This window comes from Barbus barbus, assembly GCF_936440315.1.
Source record: "Barbus barbus genome assembly, chromosome: 16".
In the NCBI taxonomy this organism is placed as follows: domain Eukaryota; kingdom Metazoa; phylum Chordata; class Actinopteri; order Cypriniformes; family Cyprinidae; genus Barbus; species Barbus barbus.
Window position 1 is genome coordinate 8,522,362 of NC_136744.1, and position 23,196 is coordinate 8,545,557.

Genomic DNA, 23,196 nt, shown 5'->3' on the forward strand with positions numbered 1-23,196 from the left:
ACAATAACATATTCTACAAACAAACAACGATCAAGAACGCATTTATAATCTTACCCGGTTTCCTTTTAATCCCGGTGGTCCTACTAAACCCTGAATGTATAGAGGAGAGAAGATACTGATGGTCCATTGAATGCACTTAGATGTGGTTTGGAAACATTACAGTATTTGAAATGTTAAAGTGTGCTCTGGTTCAGCACTTACAGGGATGCCTTGAGACCCAATTGGTCCAGCTACTCCCATATCACCCTTTTCCCCCTGTAAAGTAAAAAAGATATTCTACATTATACTGGCATTATACTAAAATGTATTACACTGGACTTTGCTCCTCACACAATCAGTGAATACTTTATTTTAACTGGTTGACAACAGGCCATTGAAATATTGACAACACTCACAGAGCAACTAATTGCAAAATTACTATCCTGCACGTGCATTAAACATCTAATAATTCAATGATTGATCAAGTTATTTATCACCTAAGCAATATTGTAATCAGTGTTGGGGTAATGCATTACAAGTAACATGAGTTATAATGCATTACTTTTAAAAGCAACTTTACCCAACACTAAATATAATTAATTGTGATTCAAATTACACTTCATTTGGTCAGTTGTCATGATGCTTGCATTCATGCCTACAGCATCATCAAGGTTTTTATAATTTTGCATAATACAAAATATTACTAGAAACACCCATTTTTGGATCCTCATACATTTGTTTTTACAGCACTAACCATTTCTCCTTTTGGTCCTGCAGGCCCAGGCACTCCAGCTGGTCCTATCAGACCCTTTGAACAAAGAAAATGACATGCATGAGCTTCAACAGAGGACACGGCGGTGGGTTAAGAGTTTAGAGAGGGAGAGAAACTAATCAGTGTTGAGCACCAATAGATCAACAAACTTTTCTGAGCCTAATAAGAGCAATTTAAACTCCTTATATATGTTTAAAAAGAGCTATCTGAGGACCAATCTGCAGAGGAATTCCACAAAACTCCAAAGTTTGTTGATCTAAGCGGAAATAAACAGACACACAAGTAAATATAACAGCGAATCCATCTTCCATTTTTCTCCCATGACTTGGAGAGGATTCAACAAAAGGGCTGTTAGACATCTTGCTTTTTCAGGAGTATTGTTTCTCAGCCATTTGTACTGTTGTATGCCATGAAATCATTGTTCATGCAGCCGCATCCCATCATGCTCTCTCCTGGTATGACAGTACAAGATCAAAGCTTGTCATGGAATGAAATAAAAGCTCTGAAGCTTGGAGGGAATTAAGCCTTCGAAAGGTCAACAAAGGTCAAGCATGTCTGAAATTTGTTTTTACAAAGGTATAGAGGGCTGCGACGGCATGAAATGCGAAAGGATTATTCACTTTTTCAGAGCACGATGTGCATACTTTTCAAAGAAGGAGAAATTGCGTTTCAGAGAGAGAGAGACGGAGAAGTGTTTGGCCATGCTCTTCTTCAGTCACTCGCGTGTTGACAGGTTGAGAAATCAACCGAGTGTGGTACCTCTGGAACCAGCAAGAGGCAACAGCCAGACAGGCTTAGGGACAAAGTCAAATCAAAGTCATACTCATGCTGATGCAACCTCAATAGAGATATAAACAAGGCCTTGACCATTAGACAACACAGAAAAGACACAAAACACAGAAGCAAGCAAGCAACAGCTCAAGCAGAGGCAGACAGACAGAAAGAGAGAAGCAGGCGGAGAGGGAAACGAGAGAGGGATGGATGGAAATAGAGGGGTGGATGATGGGAACGGATCTTGCGCCACTCACCACTGGACCAGGCCTGCCGTCTAAACCATGAGCCCCCTGGACAGTGTGTAAAGAGTTACAGAGCGAGAGGAGAGATGGAGGTGGAGGAGAGGAAGGGAGGAGGGGAGAAGTGTGGGGGGAGGTGAGTGAAGCAGTGACTCGTGTGCCACATAAAAACAAAACTAGTTTTGATGGAGGGGTGACGTGTTGAAGATGACATGATGTGAGAGACGAGCAGTAACTCCTTATAACGTGACTTTAGCATCTTATTGGCTTAGTGCAAGTGTGACTGCTATTGAACAGGACCAAAAGTGGTCCATTCAATCATATAGATAGTGATAAAATAACAACAGGTGGCATATAAATTCCAGAAGAGATGCAAAAACTAAATATAATACTTGTAAATAGTTGTTCGGTTTCAAAACCTAGTGAGCTACATTGCCGTCTACATGCTAACTGAAATGCAGCCTCATAAGTGACTGAACTGGAACACTATACATAGGAAGCGACTTTGCGTGCCACACAAATAGGCTAGCACTCCTCACGAGAAGCGCACAGGAGACTTGATTTAGCATGCCGCTAAGTTAAATTTGATGATAGCATGTTGCTAAGCTAACAAAACAAGCAGCCTTTGTGCTAGAAATGAACATACAATTCCTTAAAATCCTAAAATTCCCTAGGTTATGGAACAAGTAACATTACCCATCCATGCTGCATTTTCTTAAGCAGCATTTTAATCTAGTTTTCAGTAAAAATCAATAAACAAATTTTATTTTACTTCGTATTTACTTAAAATTGCATAACTTTCTTGATATCTCAATTTCTATATCTCAGATTCAAAACAAAAGTAAAGGAGTTACTGTGCCATTGATGATATGACTAGAATAAGTTAATCAATGACTTTGACACCATAGATATACACTAGTCAGGAAGTCAAGAAAAGACCCCTGAAATTCATAGTAACAAAACCTATAGCATGCTATTTACAGAGCAGAGAGAAAATATTAAATAAACAACCGCATACAGTATTTTGTAATAATAACATGAACGTCAGTCAGTTACAGTAATCTAAAACTATCAGGAGCTTGTTGGTAATCTATTAAAATGTGTATAAAACAATGTGACAGGATGATTACATGATAACACTTGTATATATGATTGCCAAATGTGAATATTCACTGATTCATGCATTGTGATGACACTTAGCCATGAACCATGACTAAGTGTTACAAAGACACATGAAATTGCAGCACACTGATATTTGCATGGGGGGGGGGGGGGGCTAAAGCACAAACCTTACACAAAACATGCTTTTCCACTAACGCTGCACTCAGGAGAGACAAAAACATCTAGATTCAGTTGACAAGATGAAAACTATCAAATTAATTATGCACTGGTATCACAGGTATGAAGTACTCAATTAATTTTTCATAATGAGTGATTTGATAGACCGGACAGCTTTTTTATCTTACATTGTACTGAATATAAATGCAATGCATGTTTATCAAGTATCTAAATCTGGATTATATGAATCATAAATGTACTTACAGGGAGTCCAAGATGGCCCCTGTCTCCTTTATCTCCTTTCTGTCCAGGTGATCCCTTCTCTCCTCTCAGGCCTATTCCTGGTTCTCCCTAAAAAGAACATATGAGATTTTATACCTTGTTTAGCATATGGCAGAAGACAAATAACACTACCTTTTTACATTAGGTTGGAATACTTACCTTTGGTCCTGACAAACCTGGAGGTCCCTGATGAGCAAAAAATAATAAATATTAGAAATCAGGACCATTTTGAGTTGTTTAAAATGAGTTTCTCTTCATAAATGCACCATCAAATGAAGACAAAAGATGCACTGATGCTCCTTGGGTGCACAGATATGCCTGTAATATGTTTGCTGTTATCATAAGCTTTTGTGGAGTAGACATTGTCCTCACCAATGGCCCAACTGGCCCTGCAGGTCCTGGAGGTCCAGCAGGCCCATAGACCTGAGAGAGAACAGATAGGGGAGTCACCATTAAGACATTTCATTCAATATATTTCCCAACTTAGGAAACACATAGGCTCTATTATCTAATGAAACCCCATAAAACCCTTTAACATGTGCAATCAGCTGCTAAAAAGTATGGAACATACCAGCTCTGCTTTATCTCCTTTTTCCCCAGGTTCACCTTTCTGACCCTGAAGACATTATGAAAAAGTAAAAGGATAGGAATAATGATTTCTACCATTCATTCAAAAGAAATCAAACTGGCATGACGGAATACACTGTATCCCAAAGTCATGCCATGTCTTTTGAACAATGACAACAATCTGTTTGCTTGAGGGGCACCATTGCGTACCATTAGGCCTGGCAATCCAATATGGCCAGGGGGCCCTGAAACCCCTTTTTCTCCAGTAGGGCCATCTAAACCCTACAGAATGAGGAAAGAATAAGGAAATAGATATTAAAATTGGCAGAAAAGTCAATTGGAGGGGGGGCTGGGTTGATGAACATGACTTGACAGCATTGTAAACAAGGCCCACAACCAAGAGGCCTTTGAATTCATAACAACCAACATGTAGTATTAATGATTAGTAAACTGTAGGCTTTCAAGACGCAATGCTGCCCACCCATAACAAACACTTTCAAATTTCATCAAAGCACTCAGCATGATCCCACTTGCTCAAATAACAATGACCACATTTACATGCAACTAATTTTCTGATTAAGGTCTATATTCTGGTTAAGCATTTAATCTGAAAAAGATGTTTACATGTTCCACAGTTATTGCAATATGTTCTTTTAACCAAATTATCCCCCCAAAAAGGCAAATACAAATGCATTGTCCTCTGGAAATACTGCACATGCAATTTTCCAAATGAGGGTTACATGAATCCAAACTTTTCCTTATACCATATACCAAATATATTACTAATTTCTAGAAACTGAAATATTGGCTTAATTTGGTTAACTTGGCAGTTGGGTTAATGTATTTACATGATGTGTACATAATTTGAATATTATGATATTTTGTTATCAGAATATTCTTTCATGCAAGTGGTAAAGGACACAAGACCCTTTGTGGTTATTTAACAATTCAGGTGTAGTCAGACAGACTATATATGATAGGAATGCTGGGTATAGTCACTCACAGGTGATCCTGAGGGGCCCATGTCTCCCTTGTCTCCTTTTGGGCCAGGCAAGCCTATGACTCCTCCTTCTCCCCGTGGTCCTTTGGGTCCAGGAGGGCCGATGGGTCCCTGTTCTCCTGGCTTTCCTCTTGGACCCTAAGAAGCCAACAGGTACAATCACTCAGCATTATGAAGGATTGAGAGTTATGTAAATGCATCCACCTCTGGAATAATGGCAGATTAGTGGCTAAAATGTGTTTCATTTATAGAAAATGTTAATTATTATTTACCTTTTCCCCATCAAGACCAGGGGGACCTGGAAGTCCAAAATCACCCTGAGAAACAAACGTTATGTTTAATGCAAAAGAACAAGGTAGCCTACAGTGACATGTCTTAACATGGCTCCTCTTATACATCGAATCGTTGACTATTCGGGGTCCCCCCTAGAAAGAAGTTGGTCAGCTACCTTCAAACCGGGGGTCCCAGGAAGCCCTGGAGGTCCAGGCAGTCCAGGAGGGCCCTAAAATAAAAACAATATATACTTAACCATCTGAAAGTAGTTGTCTATTCATCTATTTATGTGCTCAAATACGCAAACAATATCAAGTTATCCATTTTCCCAATATATACTTTTTCACAACAAAGAATGACACTTACCATTAAATGCACATTGCGTATATCCTGAAAAATAAAATAAAATTAGTGCCTTCACATAATACAAATTAATCTGTTGAACCTGCTATATGAGGCAGAGAAGTGAATATGCACTATAACTAAATTATCATCAAATTGAAGAAATTTATATACATCAGAAATAAAGACATACATTTTCATTGTTGTTGATTAAAGATTTTCCTGGCTCCCCGGTTGGACCTGGTGGACCCTGTTGAGCAATGGGGAAACAATCAATTAATATATATAATTGTTTCTGATATCAGCCATTCACAGCACACTGTTAAACAAATCTGGTGACTTGTTTGCATTATTTTCTCTGTCGGTGACACATGGCCTCTACTCACCCTTGGTCCAGATGGGCCTTCCTGGCCAGAGTCACCCTGCAAGACAAAAACAGTAATTGTGCTATTTTCTCCAAGGACATTATTAAAATATAACAATCTTACAAGGTCATGTAGAGTTGCAATGGACCAACACTCTTTTTTTTTTTTATAAAAAAGTCAATTGCCCACCTTTATGCCTTGATCACCTTTCTCACCCTATGAAAAGACATGAGCTTATGAAAACCATGAGCTTATTTTGTAAGACTACGCATGTCACATCACATCAAGAAAGAAATTCAGCAGTGGATATAAGGTGGAGAATGAGGGGTAGGTACCTTGGGTCCAGCTTGTCCGGGATGTCCCGGGGCACCTGGTTCTCCTTTGATGCCAGCTCCTGCAGCACTAGGCTCGCCTTTCTCTCCCTAGCAATAAACAATAATATAGGAGTTAACATTCAAAGATTCAAGATGCATCTCTATATAACGAAGGCGTATAAAACATTCTAGTGTGCGCATCTTGTTCCCATTTCCCATTGAAGCATTACAGTTGACGTCTTTAATTCACCACAGCTGCAGTACTTAAACACAGGGAGTGAGAATAAAGGTGTGGTCACTGAAATACAACAAAAATGGGCCGCAGAATATGAGGTCACCTTCTAGGGCTTCTGTTTTGCAGAAACACTAATTAAATCATAACAATTAACACATTAAAAATATCAAACAGACTGTCTTCCATTGCCTGCAGCACTGCAAACCATGCAGATTTAATGCTCGCTTGCATGTGCATATGAAAATAAATGGAACACAAAGTCGTGAAACCGCAACATAATAATTTTTACATTGTTAAGTTTCAGTACAGACAAAATAATATCTAAAAATTACATGAAACAGAGACATTTTGACACCAAAAACAAAGAGAATTGAGTGCAGACAGTCAGATCAGTTAAAGTCAAATAAAATGCAATTCACTGAAAAATAAAAATATATTAATTTTTATTCAGACACTTTTTATTCTAAACCCTTTCCTTTTTCTGTGGAACACTAAAGGTGATTTAAAAAAATTTAAATAAAAAATATGCTCAAAACTTAAATTAGAAATGCTGCCTTAGAAAAAAAAAACTGTTGAAATATTAAAATTACTAAAACTAAAAAATAAGAATACATTCAGACTACATTGAAATATATTTAAATATTAATAAAAACAACAAAAGCACACTTACTAAAACTTAATTTACAGTAAAACATAATATCAATAAATAATATAATATTACATAAATAATACTAAAATAACACTTCAGTTGATTAAATAAGGTGCATGATTTGTGTGGACCACTTTTGGTGTTTTATTTTCTCAATTTGAAGCTTGAAAATATTATTATATTTCAAAGAATTGCCAAAAATTCTTAAAAAATGAATCACTGTGTTGCACGGAAGAAAGCCATGTTTGAAATTGCAAAAGGGTGAGTAAAATTCTACCTCAATTTTCAACATCACATCTAAAAAAAACTTCCTGAGGGTTTAAGCCCAGTATCAGAACAAGCACTTATGCGAGAAATAGTCACAGCACACATTTGGGTGTACCTTGTAGCCCCGTTTTCCAGGGATACCAGAAACACCTGCCTGACCCTTCATAGCGACAGAAAAATCTTCATTACTTTAAGAATGATCAGCAAAATGTGTTAAAGACACAACCACACCAAACCAGGCCTTTACCTTTCGTCCAGGGACACCTGGGAAACCAGGCTCTCCCTGAAGGTTTCGAGGCATCAACATTAGAAAAACAAAAAGAAAGAAAAGAAAAATAGTGAGAATAGACCTAAACAAGTCCTCAAACCTTGACCTTTGAAAATCAACAAAGGAATCAGCATCATATATTTGGGCTGAAAAAGTCATTCGTAATTTCAATTGAAGATTATTCTCTGTAATCATTTAGTCGATCGTAAACCCCCAAGGGTCTATAGATGTCATAATTTTTATTGAAGCGATTAGACAGCATGCACTGGTATCAATATTTAGATTGGTATGTCAAAGTTTTTGCTCTCCAGGCATGCAAATAACTGATCACTGATGCAGTGCCGCAATGAGCCGGCCCACAGTTGGATTGTTATTAAAAGTAAAGAACATATGACAGCTTTTTAATTCATGTCTGTTATCTCAGACTAATGAGCAGACATGACGGCAGTGATCTACAGACACAGCTGCGGCTGCATGCGGACACTCGACCGATCGAGGTCGAGGGCGGCTGGGGGGTCTGACTGCTAGTGGCACCATCTGTCTTTCTCCTGCCATCTCATTCCTCAAGTCTCAGACACCACTTTACAGTGTCAGAAGGTGAGACGCTCATATGTGAGGTGCCTGTATAATGAGCAATTAATCACGTTCTGGTGTGAAAGCAGCTTTACATACAATCATAACAGATAAGACTGAGCGTTTTAGCAGTGGAATGCTTCTGGAACAGCATGCAGGGTTCTGGGAAAAAAGGATAGTTCATTATAAATAAATGGGGATGGATAGAGGCTGCAGTAGAAGTGAACTACCTTCACTCCTTGTTTCCCAGGCATTCCAGGCATCCCTAGCTCACCCTGCAAAATCAGCATTAATTACTCATCTTTTCAATACTTAAACGGTCACATTTACGAGCCAAAACCAAAGATCACACTCATAACGCAAGCAAAACACCACTGCAAGACTTTCACTTCAGCAGATTGTTAGACATGATGACAAACAAGTATTTCCCAGCACATCTGCGCACCACTGGACTGTATGTTGAGCTTTGGACGCTAGATTCTTAAAGCTACAGTTTACCCGAAATTAAAATTGTGTCATCTTTTACTCATTCTCATGTCGTTCTGAAGCTGTATGATTTACTTTTGTTGAACACAAAAGAAGATATTTTGAAGAAAGTTGGTAACCAAACAGTTTTGGTTTCCATTGACTTCCATTGTATGGACCAAATAAATAAATAAATAAAACTCAGAATATCTTCTTTTATGTTCAGCAGAAGAAAGAAATCAAGTCAAGAAATGATGACACATTTCATTTTTGGTTGAACTACACCTTTAACTATCTTAACCAGCAGTGCTGGGACTTGTAACATGCATTAGGTAAACAGATTCATGTACTTTTTAAGCAATTAGTAAAGTAACAGAATACCATTTCATTGAATAATATTTAAACTTACACCAAAATATAAGTTACTTTTCCAAATAAGTAATGCATATGCCTTTTCAACATTTCTAATATCTATATCTAATTTTGATCTATGTTAAAGCTCGCCTTTCCCAATGCTGGAAGAAATAGGGGTGTTCAAGTGTAATAGAGTATGTGTGAACACCCTATTTTAAATGTATGTTTAAAAAAATGTCAAAATGCTGTTTCAGTGGAATTCAACAATTACAAATAAAATATTAATTTCTAATGCATTTCTAATGTACGAAATGGCTGCAAGCCAAGCATAGCAATTCCACAGGATGATTAATTTAGCTTCAGGTAAGAATAAGTAGTGCAATACTAGCTTAACGCATAACTTTTTATTGAAAGAAGCATTTTAATTCGAGTTTAAGCTGGTCTCTGTAGTAGGGTTGTCAAACACACAAACAAACAGGTAGATTAGCCAGCACTCAATCACTACATTACATGCTAGTGCCACAAGAGAAGCATTTTACAACATATCCAGAAAGCCTCTACAGAAAACAACGCATGCCATTTGGAGACTGGCAGCCAGACAGCAGGCAGTTGAGGGCAGAGGTCAAAGATGGCATGAAGACTCCAGTGAGTCTGAGCAGGGGGCAGGTGGAAGAGCCTAGCGTGGCCTAACCCGCTTTGACAGGTGCAGCGGTCAGACCTTGGAGAGAGCTGCAGGTTATCAAGAGAGCCAGACACCATATGAGTGTGGTTTGAGAGGGTATTAATGATCCAAGGCACTCTAGTGTGTTTTTGGGCCTGAGACAAGACCGCTTGTCATACTCAGCTGCCTTCATAAACTCTGTCCAATCAGGCACCAGAACGGACAGCAGGGTTTGGACAAGGCAGAGAGTCGTATGTGAGTTTATCCGTGTTCCCAGTAGATGAAAGAGCCCGACTTCATGTTACCGTCCCGTTAAGGGAATGGAACGATGCAATGATTGTTGATCACTTTAATCATGAAAGAGAGACTTCTGGGACCCATGCTGAAAACAGGAAGTCTCTTTGATCTTCTTCATTTCCAATCAACTCACACCATTCCTTTATAGGCCCATCGTCATGTCTCCTTCAACCCCATCCGCTTCTATTTTAGAGCAAATAGCGCTTGGTGAGGCAGAGGCTAGTTGTGGACTGACAGAGGCTTCAAGTGATTTATGGGAGTGCTAATCTTCAGGCTAAAAACGATGAGGACGGAGCCTTTGGAGTTGAGGGGAACTCTGGGAAGGTGAAGAGAACCGTCATCAGCACTGAGGAGAAGTGGCTGCGTTCTTTGCTGACAAACTTGATTCCTTCAGGACAGTTCATAATAAGTAATGACTTACTTTGGCTCCTATGAAATACGAGAGCATGGTATATGTGCTTGGCCCGAGGTATAAAGAGAAAACGGGTGAATGGAATTTCCGAACTAAACCTAATAAGTTCCATTTATATACATCAATATACATCATATACTGCACAAAGGGTCCTTGTATGAAGAGAAAAACAACTATAAAAAAAATCTTAAAGTTTTAAAGATGCAGTGTGTCATTTTTTAGCAGCAAAAAGAGTAATAGCAATCTGTTTGAAAATTCATAAAATGTTGGATTTATGCTTAAAAAAGCATAATTTAACATTTTGTAAAGCGCATTCACCATGGCTCATTTACTTGATCAAAAATACAGTAACAACAATAATATTGTGAAATATTACTATAAATTCAAACATCATGCCTTAATAATGTACTTCAATACTTTTACTTCAAATTAAGGTATTTTTAGGATGTGAAGAAAAATTCTGATCAAGAAAATGACTTTTTGCAGTCATTTATTCTGTTGCGGCCACATGTAGCACATAAAAACTCACTGTAAAATCATTGTACTGCATGGCTTCTCCTGGCATAGCTTTAATAGCCATTGGGTTCTCTGTTTTATCAATCCTGGTCTGAAGGGGAGTGTGTAACAGAAGTTTTGAGAGCCAATGTCAAAAGAGAACGAAACAAAGCGGCTCTCATTTGATCTCTGATTTTCTGCTCTTTAAATTCATGTCATGCCATCATCTTTCGGTCCTACTTGACATAAGAGTCTAATGGCAGAGGAATCACATGTGTTACATGAGTGAGTGTCTTTCACTGTGTTTGTGCATGCCTGAATATTATAGACTATTTTCATTTTTCCCATTGGAGAGAAACGCAGATAGTCTTTAACAGCCTCAGTGAATACAGATGAGGCTCACACGCTGCTGGCTGCAGGAGTAAAAGGAGTTAATTTAGCGTTTGCTTATCTCCTTTTGATCTCATAAATTTTCACTGGCTTTCACTACACAAAACCTAATACTGACTAGTAATGACAGAAACAGCTGTGACTGAGGGAAGACAGCAGCTTCCCCAAATACATGTTACTGTGGCGAAACCATACTAAAGTGATGACATACTGTACATTGTTAAATATTGTGGGTATACAATACCAGTTAAATGTTTGGACACACTGGACTCAATCCGTTTCTCGTGATCTTTAAAACTTATTGTACATTATATACATTATTAGGCTGAAATGCTTACAATTTTGTACAAAACCACAAAACCAGTCATAAGGGTCAATTTATCCAAATTGAGATTTATACATAATCTGAAAGCTGAATAAATAAGCTTTCCATTGATGTATGGTTTGTTAGGACAGGACAATATTTGGCCGAGATACAACTATTTGAAAATCTGGAATCTGAGGGTGCAAAAAAGTCAAAATATTGAGAAAAGTTAATTTTGACCCATACAATGTATTTTTGGCTATTGCGACTTAAGACTGGTTTTGTGGTCCAGGGTCACATTTAAGTCTTTTAATGCATGGATTAGAACAAATAGAGATGCAAAAGCAAGTGTGCATCATACTGCAGATGTGATTTTCAATACAGTTTAAAACGTATCCCAGGATGCACCTCATTAAGCCAGTTAGCTGAAATGTAGACAAAAGCTCATTTAAATAGTTTTGTTTAACATTTTTGGTCACTATATAATTTCCATTAATATGATTGATAATTGATAATAATAGCAGTAAAAAAGAAAAATAAGAAATGTTTCTTGAGCAGCAAATCAGCATATTATAATGATTTTTGAAGGATCATGTGACACAGAAGACTGGAGAAATTTGGCTTTGCATTACATGAATAAATTACATTTGAAAATATATTAAAATAGAAAACAGTTATTTTAAATTGTAATAATATTTACTGTATTTTTATGAAATAATTGCAGCCTTGGAGAGCATAAGTGAATTTCAAAAACATAAAAAAATATCTTTCTCATCCCAAACTTTTGAATAATAGTGTATCATGTTATTTACATTCCAATATATTAAAACAGGCAATAGCCCAGTCTTCAAACAAACTGTCCTTCAACCCCAAACCCACGAAAAAAATGTGTCTGCTTTCAATTAGAGGCAGTGATCAAGTTGTATATATATATATATATAAATATATAAAAAATACTAAATATAACACTGCTGCAGATGTGCTTATTCATCTGTCAGCTCCCCAGATGGTATGTCTGCTGAGTCTGATGATGAAAACATTCATATATTTAAACACAGCATTCGAAAGCAGCAACACAAAGCACTGTCATGACAACACACCTAACAATCGAAGAGTATGGCAGCACATGTTTGGCAGGGACAACGGCAGGTAGCAAAAATAAGTGTGCTAAGTCCATCAAGCAGCGTGTAACAGGGGACTCTCCACAAACAGCAAGGTTAGAGGCCTTTAAATCAGACGCACAGGTGCTCAGATGAAGGAAGTAGGGAATGTCTTGAGCTTGCGGCCTGTTTTTCTCTTAGCGTGCAATCCCTCTGGTCTCTCAGCATGACTCCAGGACTGAGTCATATGTCTTTGTGCACATCCTGGTTTCAGTTGCAAAGCATTTGTCCTGCCCTCAGCCCTTGTGAGTCCTCGCTTTGGTAACGTAAGCTGGTGTCTACCAGTGGTGCCGAGTCTAAAAGGGTGGATGAGTTATAGGAATGTACATTTAGGACCGACCTAAACGAACCTTTCACTCGAAAATTAAAATTCTGTCACTATTGACTCTTCTGTGTGATGAACGCACCCAATCTTACTGTCCACTGTTGGTCTCAACCTCAAGGCTCTTGTATAGCACTTTGGAATAATTGCGTTTTAGAAAATGTTTTTGAAAGAAGTGTCTTATGCTCAACAAGGCTGCATTTATTTGATCAAAGATAATACACAAATATTGTGCAATATTATTACAATTTAAAATAACTGTTTTCTGTTTGAATCTAATTTAAAATGTAATGTATCCCTGTGATGCAAAGCTGAATTTTCAGCATCATTACTCCAGTCTTCAGTGTCACATGATAATATGCTGATAAACATTTCTGATTATTACTGACATTGAACACAATTGTGCTGCTCAATATTTTTGTGAATCTGATATCAACACAGAATATAATACTTTTATTCAGAAAGTATGCAGTTAATTAATCAAAAGTGACAAAGACATTTATAATGTTACAAAATATTTCTATTTCAAATTAATGCTGTTTTTAATACCAAAAAAAGTCAAGGTTTCCACAAAAATATTAAAACATTAATATAAATATAAAAACATTAAGAAGCTTTCCACATATTATTAATAATTGAGCCCAAATGTTAAATGATAATAATAATAACGTTTGACTGTAATTTTGCCTAAATAAATGTAGCCTTGGTGAGCATAAGAGACTTCTTTCAAAAACATAAAAAAAATTAATAATTCCAAACTTTTGGTAGTGTATCCAAGAAGTATCAGAACTTTGCTGATCATGCACATAAAAATATTACGATTGTTATATTTTAGCTTTTTACACACACATACAAACAAACCACCCAAAGTTAAATGCACAACAAACTACATTTCTCAGGCAGAGTACCTTCTCCCCCTTCTCTCCTCTTTGCCCATCCATCCCAGGTTCACCCTACACAAATGCACAGATGAGGACATCTTCAGCAGAGCAACACACACACCACAAATACACACAAACTGCTGGAAGCCCACTGGAGCACATACACAGACATGAGACATGTGATCCCAAACAAAGTCATGAGATGAGAAAGACTTTACTTCTGGCACACTCTGAATTAAGAAGCCAGAAACAATAAATCGATAAAGATGATGATCTACAGTAATCCTCTGATGCTGTGAGCATCAGGACGGTTCACTATACAGGGTGGTCGAGGGGAAGGCGGAGGGATGTGCAGAGGATATTAAAATTCCATCAAACTCATAGTAAAGGATTTCTGTGAGACAGAGAGTTCACATAAGATGTCTGGCCCATGGACTCAAGCCTCTGCTTCCTCTCTCGTCTGAACACAGGGTTTATTAAACACCCCATGAAATTGTTTGGCAAGCACAGTTTTCTTTCCTGTGTTGTAGTTTCTACTGAAACAGGTTTGGACAGGACATACAGTATATTAAAAAAGTCCTTAGCTACAGTACATCACAGCCACAGCATGATATGATATTTACTATCGTCAAAGGCAGTTGGTTATAGTATATGTATATGGTATTTATATAGTATAGTATATATCGTATATGTGATTTATACACTACTGCAGTATAACAGTATTTTATTAATGAATCCTTTTTTTTCATTTATTAAATTGAAAGTTTTAGTAATTCAGGTTTATTTTTTAGTAAACTACGTGCTTTTGTCATTTTTCTATTTAGCTTTAAATATAGTTTTATTTCAGTTTTAGCAATTTTAGTACTTTGCTTTTCGTTGCCAAGATAACATTTCTAACTTTCATTTAGGAAACAGTGCATATGAGATTTTTTTTTTTTTTTTTTATTTAAATGTATATGCTATTTATTAATTTATTTATTTTGAGAGAAGATACAGATGTTGACAGTATTGATGACCTCAAAGATAACAGACATAAAAAAAGATAATTTTGATTTCATGGAGTCATTTTTGTTCCCTTGAGGCCCGTTTACATATGACCAGTTATTTAGTCATTTAATGAAATACTTGCACCAAAAACAGTTATTGTTCATTTAGGTTGCTTAACTTCAGTTTAGTTTCTGTAAATGCTCTTTTGAGACTAAGAAGGAAGATTTGAGTTACATTTGACATACGCTTGTTTTTAAAAGATCAAGGAAAATTGGCTTCCTCCTGATATGACCCTTTTAAGATATCACACCCTATGTTTTCCCTGGCCAGTCCACACAGATGAGTTAATTCAGGGTCTGCTCATCTATCACTGCTGGCTTTACAGGACAACACTCGGCATTAAGCAGTTAGACAGTCGGAATAGCGGTATCCTATAGAGACAATTTGTGCATCAGCAGGTGTAAACCTTACGTGCGTCCTACTCCTGTTTACAGGGCAAACATCTCCCCAGTGAGAAACAGTGTAAGCACTCCAGCAGATGCATGTCTTTACTAGGAGCAATGCCCCAGACATGTGATACAGTCATACAAACATAAATCTTCCGATGTTTAGATTTACTCTCTATAGAAAACTGCTCCTTCTAGATATAGGTTGGAATCTAACAAAACACAGATCTGTGCTTGATTTGAATAAATCCAAAAGATGACATGATAATCAAAACTGAATGCAAATCTGAGATTTCCATACACAGAATAACAATAAATGTAAAGGTGAAGTGTGTAGTTTATGCGTCACCACACGCATCACGAGCAAACAGATAGCCCCGCCCCCAAACTCATGCTATTGGTTGAGTCAATGTTGCTATGTTGAGCTGGCCAAGATCAAACAAACACATCAATGTTTTGATAGCACCATAAAGATGGGGCAGTCAACCTACAAACAGGTTACTTACAGTTAAAAGCATTTTAACATCAACAAAATAACTCACATCGCTTTTAAACTCCCAACCATTATTTAAAAAACAGTAAAAACAGCAATAACAAGAACCAAATGTGTTCCTTACCTTCATGCCTTCATCTCCTTTAATTCCCTAAAGAGAAACACAACAAACAAAGTGATCAATGTGCTATGAAATGCAAAATGAAAGCTACTAATAAATCAAAAGGTAATGTTGACATGTTTTTCTTTGGTCTAAAACAACTAATTTACAACTATAATAGCAACAGGGCAACATTAAAGTCAGAGGAGTTTCAGTTCACAACATCATTTATCTAAACAACCTATTCAGTGTCTCGTTTAGTGGAGAAATTATTTAAGCAAACACTTCTGTTCTGTCATATTCAATGCCGTATGGCTTGGCAGCGCTGAGTAAATAGCTAAACATCCATGAAGGCGACAGACAGTATTTTTTCAGAAATAAAGTCTCATGGGGGGGAAGGCAAATTTAGCTGTTGATTAATTGTGTTGGTAATGTGCCGAATAAAGTGTCTCCTCTGATTTTAACCTTTTAATTGTAAATCCATTGCCTCTCTCACAGATGAATGTAAAGATGTCTCTTTTCCGAGTAGAAAAAAATGGTAGGCCAGACAGGAGACAACCTCAGTTCACAGGGGAGAACACATTTTAGCCTCCCTCCATAAATCATAAAGCATTCATGAGCGCAGAGCCTGTCAATATCCAGAAGGTGGTGCAGTCGTGCAAAATAACTGCTTCTTTGCTTTAGCACAAAAGATTTCACCTGAGCTAAGAGGAGACTGACAAACACGATGCTACTTCAGTCTCTCGTATAGAGGAATTTTCCATAAGCTCACTGTATGACATGCTTACTATCAATCTAGCTCTAGCTATTGACTGGGTGTGTGTGTTGGACCTGATACATGGCTGATGGAAGAAAGCTCAAGTTCACAAAGGTAGATTTGGAACGGGAATGGATATGCAGGTTGTTCCAGAGTTCACATGTGTAAAAGCGTAACACAAATCCAACATTGCGAACTATATAGGTTGTATCAAAGCAAAGCAAATTCACTTTCACATGGAAAAGATTACATGTGGTTTTTTTGCCAACATGTATCCCTCACAAAGTGTCAATCAACGCACTTGTAACTGCACATAAACTAAGCTGACCCACTGTTCTGTTCTGTGCTATTCTAGAAACAAGAGTGGAATGAGGTAGAAAGATTGTTGTGTGCAGGAAGCACACACAAAATAGAAGACTTACAGTTCAGTTCAAGTTTGGGGTCAGTTAGTTGTTGTTTTTTTTAGAAATCAAGAATTTATTTTTAATAAATGTATAATTTTTTCAGTAAAGGTCATTGCACTCTGAGTCCGAAATTTTCACGTGTTAAAAAATAAATACAATCTCACATTGTGTCTATCACATCTATACACTGCCTCTGAAACTTTCGTCCATCATAAAAAAAAAATCTGATCAGGTTTGATTTTCTGTTTTCACATCCGTAGCAAGCATTTTGATAGGAAAGGATGACGAATACGAAAATTTCGGACTCAAGGACCTCAAGGGTGCATTAAATCAATCAAAAGGCTTTTATAATGTTTTTTTGTTGTTTTTGTTTAAAAAAATAAATAATCTTTTTAACTTTTTATTCATCAAAGAAAAGAAAAAGAAAAAAAAGTATAATGGTTTCCACAAAAATATTGATAAATAATAAAGAAATCAGCATATTAGAATAATTTCTGAAGGGTCAAGCGACACTAAAGACTGGAGTAATGATTTGCTTTGCCAACACAGGAATACAGTTTTAATTTAAGAATTACATTTTAAAATATATACAAATAATAACAGTTATTTTAAATTGTAACAGTATTTCACACTATTAGTGTTTTCACTGTATTTTAATCAAATAGTTGCAGCCTTGGTGAAGATAGGAGACTTCTTTCAAAAGCATAAAATAAAAACTTACTGTAGCGTATTTTATGCTTTTCATAGCATTACACTAAGCCCCGTGTACTATCTTAATTCAATCTTTCATTACCTCAGGGGTAATGCACTCAGTGACTTTAGAGTTAAGCATATTGCTCAAGGGGAAGACAGTAAAACCCCAAACAGATGCTGTTATCAGCAACCCCCGGTACTTTGAGCAATTCCTCCAGTGCTTCAATGGTATTTAGTCTCATACTGGTTTAATCACAACTATATGATTTGGGTATCTGATGTCACACCTACAGACTGTTTTAGATAACACCCTCTTCTGTTGAAGGCCTGATTAAAGACGGAAGCGAGTATGTAATACATCTGTGTTTCCTATATCCTTCATAAACTTCAAGACTTTGACTGACACAATAACACACTGTAAAAAGCTAGTCTGACTCAAAGGAGGCTGTCAATCTGAAGTGGTGGGATTATGTAATGAGTTGGCCCAGAAATGATGGGTGACCTGTGGAGCAGGTTAATTATTTAAGACGCTTAAACCAGTCAAAGGTTACAGATTCCTACCTTGGGGCCTTCAGGTCCACCTGGACCAGCTTCACCACGATCACCCTGAGAGATAAGGACAAAAATGGTTAAAGAAAAGTGGCCATGCAGAAAGAAAAATGGAGTTTGACCCAATGAATTGTGTTCTCTCTAATCCACTAATATTTTATCTGTGCTCTAGCATGGCTGTGTGATGTGCCAAGTTTATTTTTCCACTCTTCATCTAGCATGGCGATTGACGAGCCTCACATTCAGAGCTCTGCCCTGTAGCTTAGTGGTTTTCAATCACTCTGTTGAATGATTAATTGATACGTCACTCCCTCACAGTTCAGCCTAATTCCTGAAGGTTCCTCTTAGAAGGATCCGTTTCTAACCGTTTTGTATAAGCAATCATCAGCAGTGCCAAATTTCTAGTCCTAAAATGTGGGATTTGACGAATGGCCTTTCGGAAAACATAAACGTCTGCTCACATACTTTAATAGACACACTCACCTTTTGTCCAGGTACACCAGGTTCACCCTATAAAAAAAGCAAAATCAATCAAAGACCTCAAAGACTTTGGCTTTTATCAAAAAGCCTTTTTATTTGTTTCAAATACTCTGAGCTATCCAGTTGTAAAATGGACAATAAGCAGATCGGTATTCCTTTATTGGGAACTTCGTGTCCAAAGGAGAAAGCCTCTAGTTACAGCTGTTATATAGACCGGCAGACAATCTTTATAGAGATCTGAAATGTGCCTCTATATGGGACTAGTGCTTCTAAATGGAGTACAATTAAAATCCCCCAGTCTAAACTCAGTGGCAATTAACGCATCAGGGGAAATACATACTTATCCAACAGCAACACGGATAATCAATTATGGCGTATCCACCCTTTCTGTACTGACAGAGCAGACCCACCCTGTAGGCTGTTGAACTGTGTGTGAACTTCATGTGAGCCTGTTTATGACTCGCCTGTGGAAAATACTATCATTGCAGAGCAGCTGGACAGCTGTGTGCTTTTCAAGCTTACCTTCAGCCCCGGTAGCATCTACAAATGAAAGAAATAAAAACACGCTTTTAGTTTGAAGCTTAAACTGTCATATGGAGCATTACAGACTTCTGATTTCATGTCAAATAATATCAAGAATCTGTGTCAAACATACTTTCAGCTTGAAATTTACATTGTCATATGGAGCATTACAGACTTCCGAGTTTATTTTACTTAATGTCGAGTATCCATAATAGAAAGGCAAAGAAGAAACCGCATGTATTCAAACACTCACTTTTGGGTCTTTCCCAGGTTTTCCAGGTTCTCCGGGTTTACCCTATGCCCAAAATGAGAAGGTAGATAGTTAAAACACACACACAAAAACCAACAACAACAAATGCAAAAGTGCAAATGTTAAAAACAGAAATGCAAGAATGTGTAGCCATAATCACACATGACACAAAAGGGTAAAAATAAATAAATATTAAATAAATACATGCATTCATACATACATTTAATTATGTGAGAGAAAAAAAGAGGTCACACTATTATGGCCTGAGACGATGGCCTGGGACAATGACTTGTATAATTATACAGTATAATCGTTATTATACCAAAAATATTTGACTGCATAATCCCATAAATGAACAATCAGAACGACTTATTCCAGAAAACCATGTGACATATTTAAATTAACAATGAGCGTGAGTTTTGAAGAAAACATTTCCTGATGCAGATGATTTTCAGTGACTTACCGGGGGCCCACTAGCACCAGTTAGGCCAGGAGTCCCTGGAGGCCCTGGGGGGCCAGGAGGTCCTTGCGCTCCGGGCTCGCCCTGCTGAGAGACAGGAAGTTAGCATCTGAGATAAAGAAGTCATTTGGATATAAGGTACAGTTCATAACATCAGAGGCAGGGTCCACTCTGATTCAAATCCAGTCATTTACAATAATTAGTTATGATTATGATTATTATACTCAAAATCCTTTATAAATTTATATTTAGAAAAATACAAAAAAATATATTAATACTTATGTACTGGAGAAACAGTGAATTTGAAGCTGAGAGGAACCCAGGCCTGAAGGTTGAGTTGAAAGTCAGGATGAGATGATAGATGTGGTTAATCTAGTTTATAGAGTACCATGTTTGGAAAAAAGCCATTTTTTTATATAAATTTGGGAAAAGGTTTGGAAAAATTACACATTTACACTTAATTCTTTTAAGGCAAACCAAATAATATTGTTCGTGGCCTCACAGAGCTTCTTCAGTAAGGTCTGCATCAGTGGTTCTCAACTGGTTTTATTTCAAGACCCAATTTCAAATTGGAAATCAAATGGCGACCCAAAATTGTTTGTTTTACAAAATGGAATTTCGATGGTTTCGTTCTCTTGGGAGCCAACAACAACAAAACACACTGTGGTCGGCACAAAACATGTTTATCCTCATTGTAAGTGAACTCAAACGCCATGTAATCTAGGTCATGTTTTTTGAGGCGAGTTTGATTAGACATCCAGCCACTGACTTGAACAACAAATATAAGAAGATTTTTCTCCCTTTTATTGGTTAATAAGTCTATTTATTTCACTATTCTAGACAGTTGCATTTTATTATTTGCTTTATGCTTATTGTGCAAACCCATTTTTTTGATCCACCAGTTGAAAACCATGATCCACTCATGGCCTGTTTTAAAACTATCTCGGGTACTTCTCAGCAAGAGGAGACCTTCAGCACTGAAGAAGACTAAACAAAATCATCTACAGGAAAGTGTCCGGTATTTACACAACAAGAGGGACGTGAAAATAGGAAATAACACTGGACTAAACAATATCCTGCTATTCCCGAGAAGAGACCATAAGAAGAACTGATTATTTAAGATTTCTGCTGTGTAATTATTTTTTTTAAAAGTCTGTTTTCAACATTAAAGAGGCTTAGTCTGCACTCCGAGAACTCAGTGTTAGTTAGAATAATTTTCCTTCCATTAACAGCATTCATTTCAAGTCTGCTACTATAGACAGAAAATTAAGACCTCCTACATATTGGCAACCGTGTACAAGACTGATTAACCACAAATAGCGCAGATACCGTGACAAAGAAAAGCCTTTCTTTAATGCCGTCTCTGTTCAGTAGCAGTCTGGAGCTCAGAGAAATCCGGAACACATCCATCAGGTTCAGATCCATATTTTATCCATTTATTTCTTGACAGGACTTGTCTAGATTTGATTTATGAGGCCAGATGTAGATCCATTAAATGGAGCTATTCCATGATCTCCATCCAATGCACAGACCCGACCCAACCTAAAGACCCAGCCAATCAGCTGCTATAAGTTCATTCCCCAAAACTGTGGTCTTCGACAGTCTGTACTATTGCCTCCAAACATGGTACTCTAAATCGGTGCACACAGACGACACACCTGTAGAAATAAGATGGAGGACGGGTGCCAACCGTGGTCAACCTGTGCCAGGGGCACTTCGTGGAGCGGGCAGTAAAGTCAGAGAGCCTTTTAAAGAGGCTAAAGTGGAGGGCTGACATCTCCCTTTAGGAAAGACTCACTTTGCTGCCAAATAAGCTCTCTCATTCTGTTGTTATCTTTTGACTGTCATTGTGCGGATTATAGAATCAGATTTTGAAACTTCTGTTTTGTTTTGTTAATATGGCAGGAGTCTTGCTCACTGTTCTTAAGGGATTTGATGAGTGTAAGTGTAGACTGACAAAGGATATAAAATGTACATTGTGAGCTTATAAACACCCCATGAAACAAATTTAGTTTAGTTTTCATTTTAGAGAGAAGCTGACTGGACTTCAAAAAAGAAAAAAAAGGACATGATGATGAATGCAAGATTATGTCATCAAGATTTTTGGACCCTGTATATTTGCTAAAAGGTATCACTTTACACCAAGCTTCTATATGAATGCAACATCTAAAATTAAATGTTAAATACTTTACTGTATTTATTAATATTGGTAAAATATGCACACATGAATACCTTTTTAGCATGTTGTATAAACTAACATCAGCTAATATGGGAACGTAATGTGTCCTTGTTACAGGTCAGATGCGTTATGCATAAATCTACAGTAAGTACAGGCAGTTAATTAATATTACTCAGTACTTATTTGTGGAATTACACTGTAACCAGGATACATTCAAATAAAGTGTGTTCATTAATTTAATATCAACAAGCATGAATTGACAATAAACGATAGCAAGCTTATAAATTAATATTAACCTATATTATAGAATGCAGTAAAAAATTCAGTTTATTGTTCAGGCATAATATAATGTTAACAAATTGTACTTATTTGTAAATGTTACTAGTAAATTTAGCCTCAAAGTTAACAGATATGACCTAAAAACTATGATATCATGGGGTCTTTAAAATATTTCTCACATCCAAAATTTTCTAGTAGTTGTATTTTAAGTGTTTTATTTACAAAATATTCTTTATAAAAGTATTACGATTTGACAGCTTAAAAATACCTGAACACTCCCTAAATTTGCCCAACATTATAATATGACTAGACATACAGTATAAGGACAATCCATTATGTGTTAGTGACTTTTATTGAGCTAACACGCAGTTACACCAGATGGACAATGTCTGAAAAGCCAGAGAAGGCCTGACAGAAGTTCTTCCTGTGGGGTAGAGTTTATATGTCTATAAACTTTGTGAACTGGACATTATTTTATGAAATAAGTGTATTTCAAGTGGACCATATCATATCATGACAATGAAACTACTGGCTATGATGTTTGTCTAGAGCTAATGGCCTCAGTGAATGCTGGCAGTGGGTGGACGAAGGTTGGCATCCGTAGGGAAGGAGTGAGAGGGTGGCAGAGAGAGATGTACCTTGAGGCGCTTTAGGATTAGAGGGCTTATTGAGGGCATGT

The 23,196-nt window shown here is 37.1% G+C and overlaps 1 protein-coding gene across 6 annotated transcripts in view; it reads right to left on the minus strand.

Moving 5' to 3' along the window:
- LOC306882000 (uncharacterized protein) overlaps nt 1-23,196 on the minus strand; it is a 96,962-nt gene that overhangs the window by 8,285 nt on the left and 65,481 nt on the right. For 5 of the 6 annotated variants that reach the window (XM_079436416.1, XM_079436420.1, XM_079436419.1 and 2 more), the window contains 22 exons: nt 20,063-20,146; nt 19,603-19,644; nt 19,350-19,367; nt 18,831-18,857; nt 18,360-18,404; nt 15,969-15,995; nt 6,207-6,293; nt 6,061-6,087; nt 5,893-5,928; nt 5,700-5,756; nt 5,531-5,554; nt 5,340-5,393; nt 5,164-5,208; nt 4,895-5,029; nt 4,102-4,173; nt 3,896-3,940; nt 3,697-3,747; nt 3,484-3,510; nt 3,307-3,393; nt 734-787; nt 202-255; nt 55-90 (listed from right to left, as the gene is read on the minus strand). In XM_079436416.1, the coding sequence (XP_079292542.1) occupies nt 55-90; nt 202-255; nt 734-787; nt 3,307-3,393; nt 3,484-3,510; nt 3,697-3,747; nt 3,896-3,940; nt 4,102-4,173; nt 4,895-5,029; nt 5,164-5,208; nt 5,340-5,393; nt 5,531-5,554; nt 5,700-5,756; nt 5,893-5,928; nt 6,061-6,087; nt 6,207-6,293; nt 15,969-15,995; nt 18,360-18,404; nt 18,831-18,857; nt 19,350-19,367; nt 19,603-19,644; nt 20,063-20,146 (1,134 nt within the window). The remainder of the gene's footprint in view (nt 1-54; nt 91-201; nt 256-733; nt 788-3,306; nt 3,394-3,483; nt 3,511-3,696; nt 3,748-3,895; nt 3,941-4,101; nt 4,174-4,894; nt 5,030-5,163; nt 5,209-5,339; nt 5,394-5,530; nt 5,555-5,699; nt 5,757-5,892; nt 5,929-6,060; nt 6,088-6,206; nt 6,294-15,968; nt 15,996-18,359; nt 18,405-18,830; nt 18,858-19,349; nt 19,368-19,602; nt 19,645-20,062; nt 20,147-23,196) is intronic. The other variant, XM_079436418.1, reaches the window with a different exon arrangement.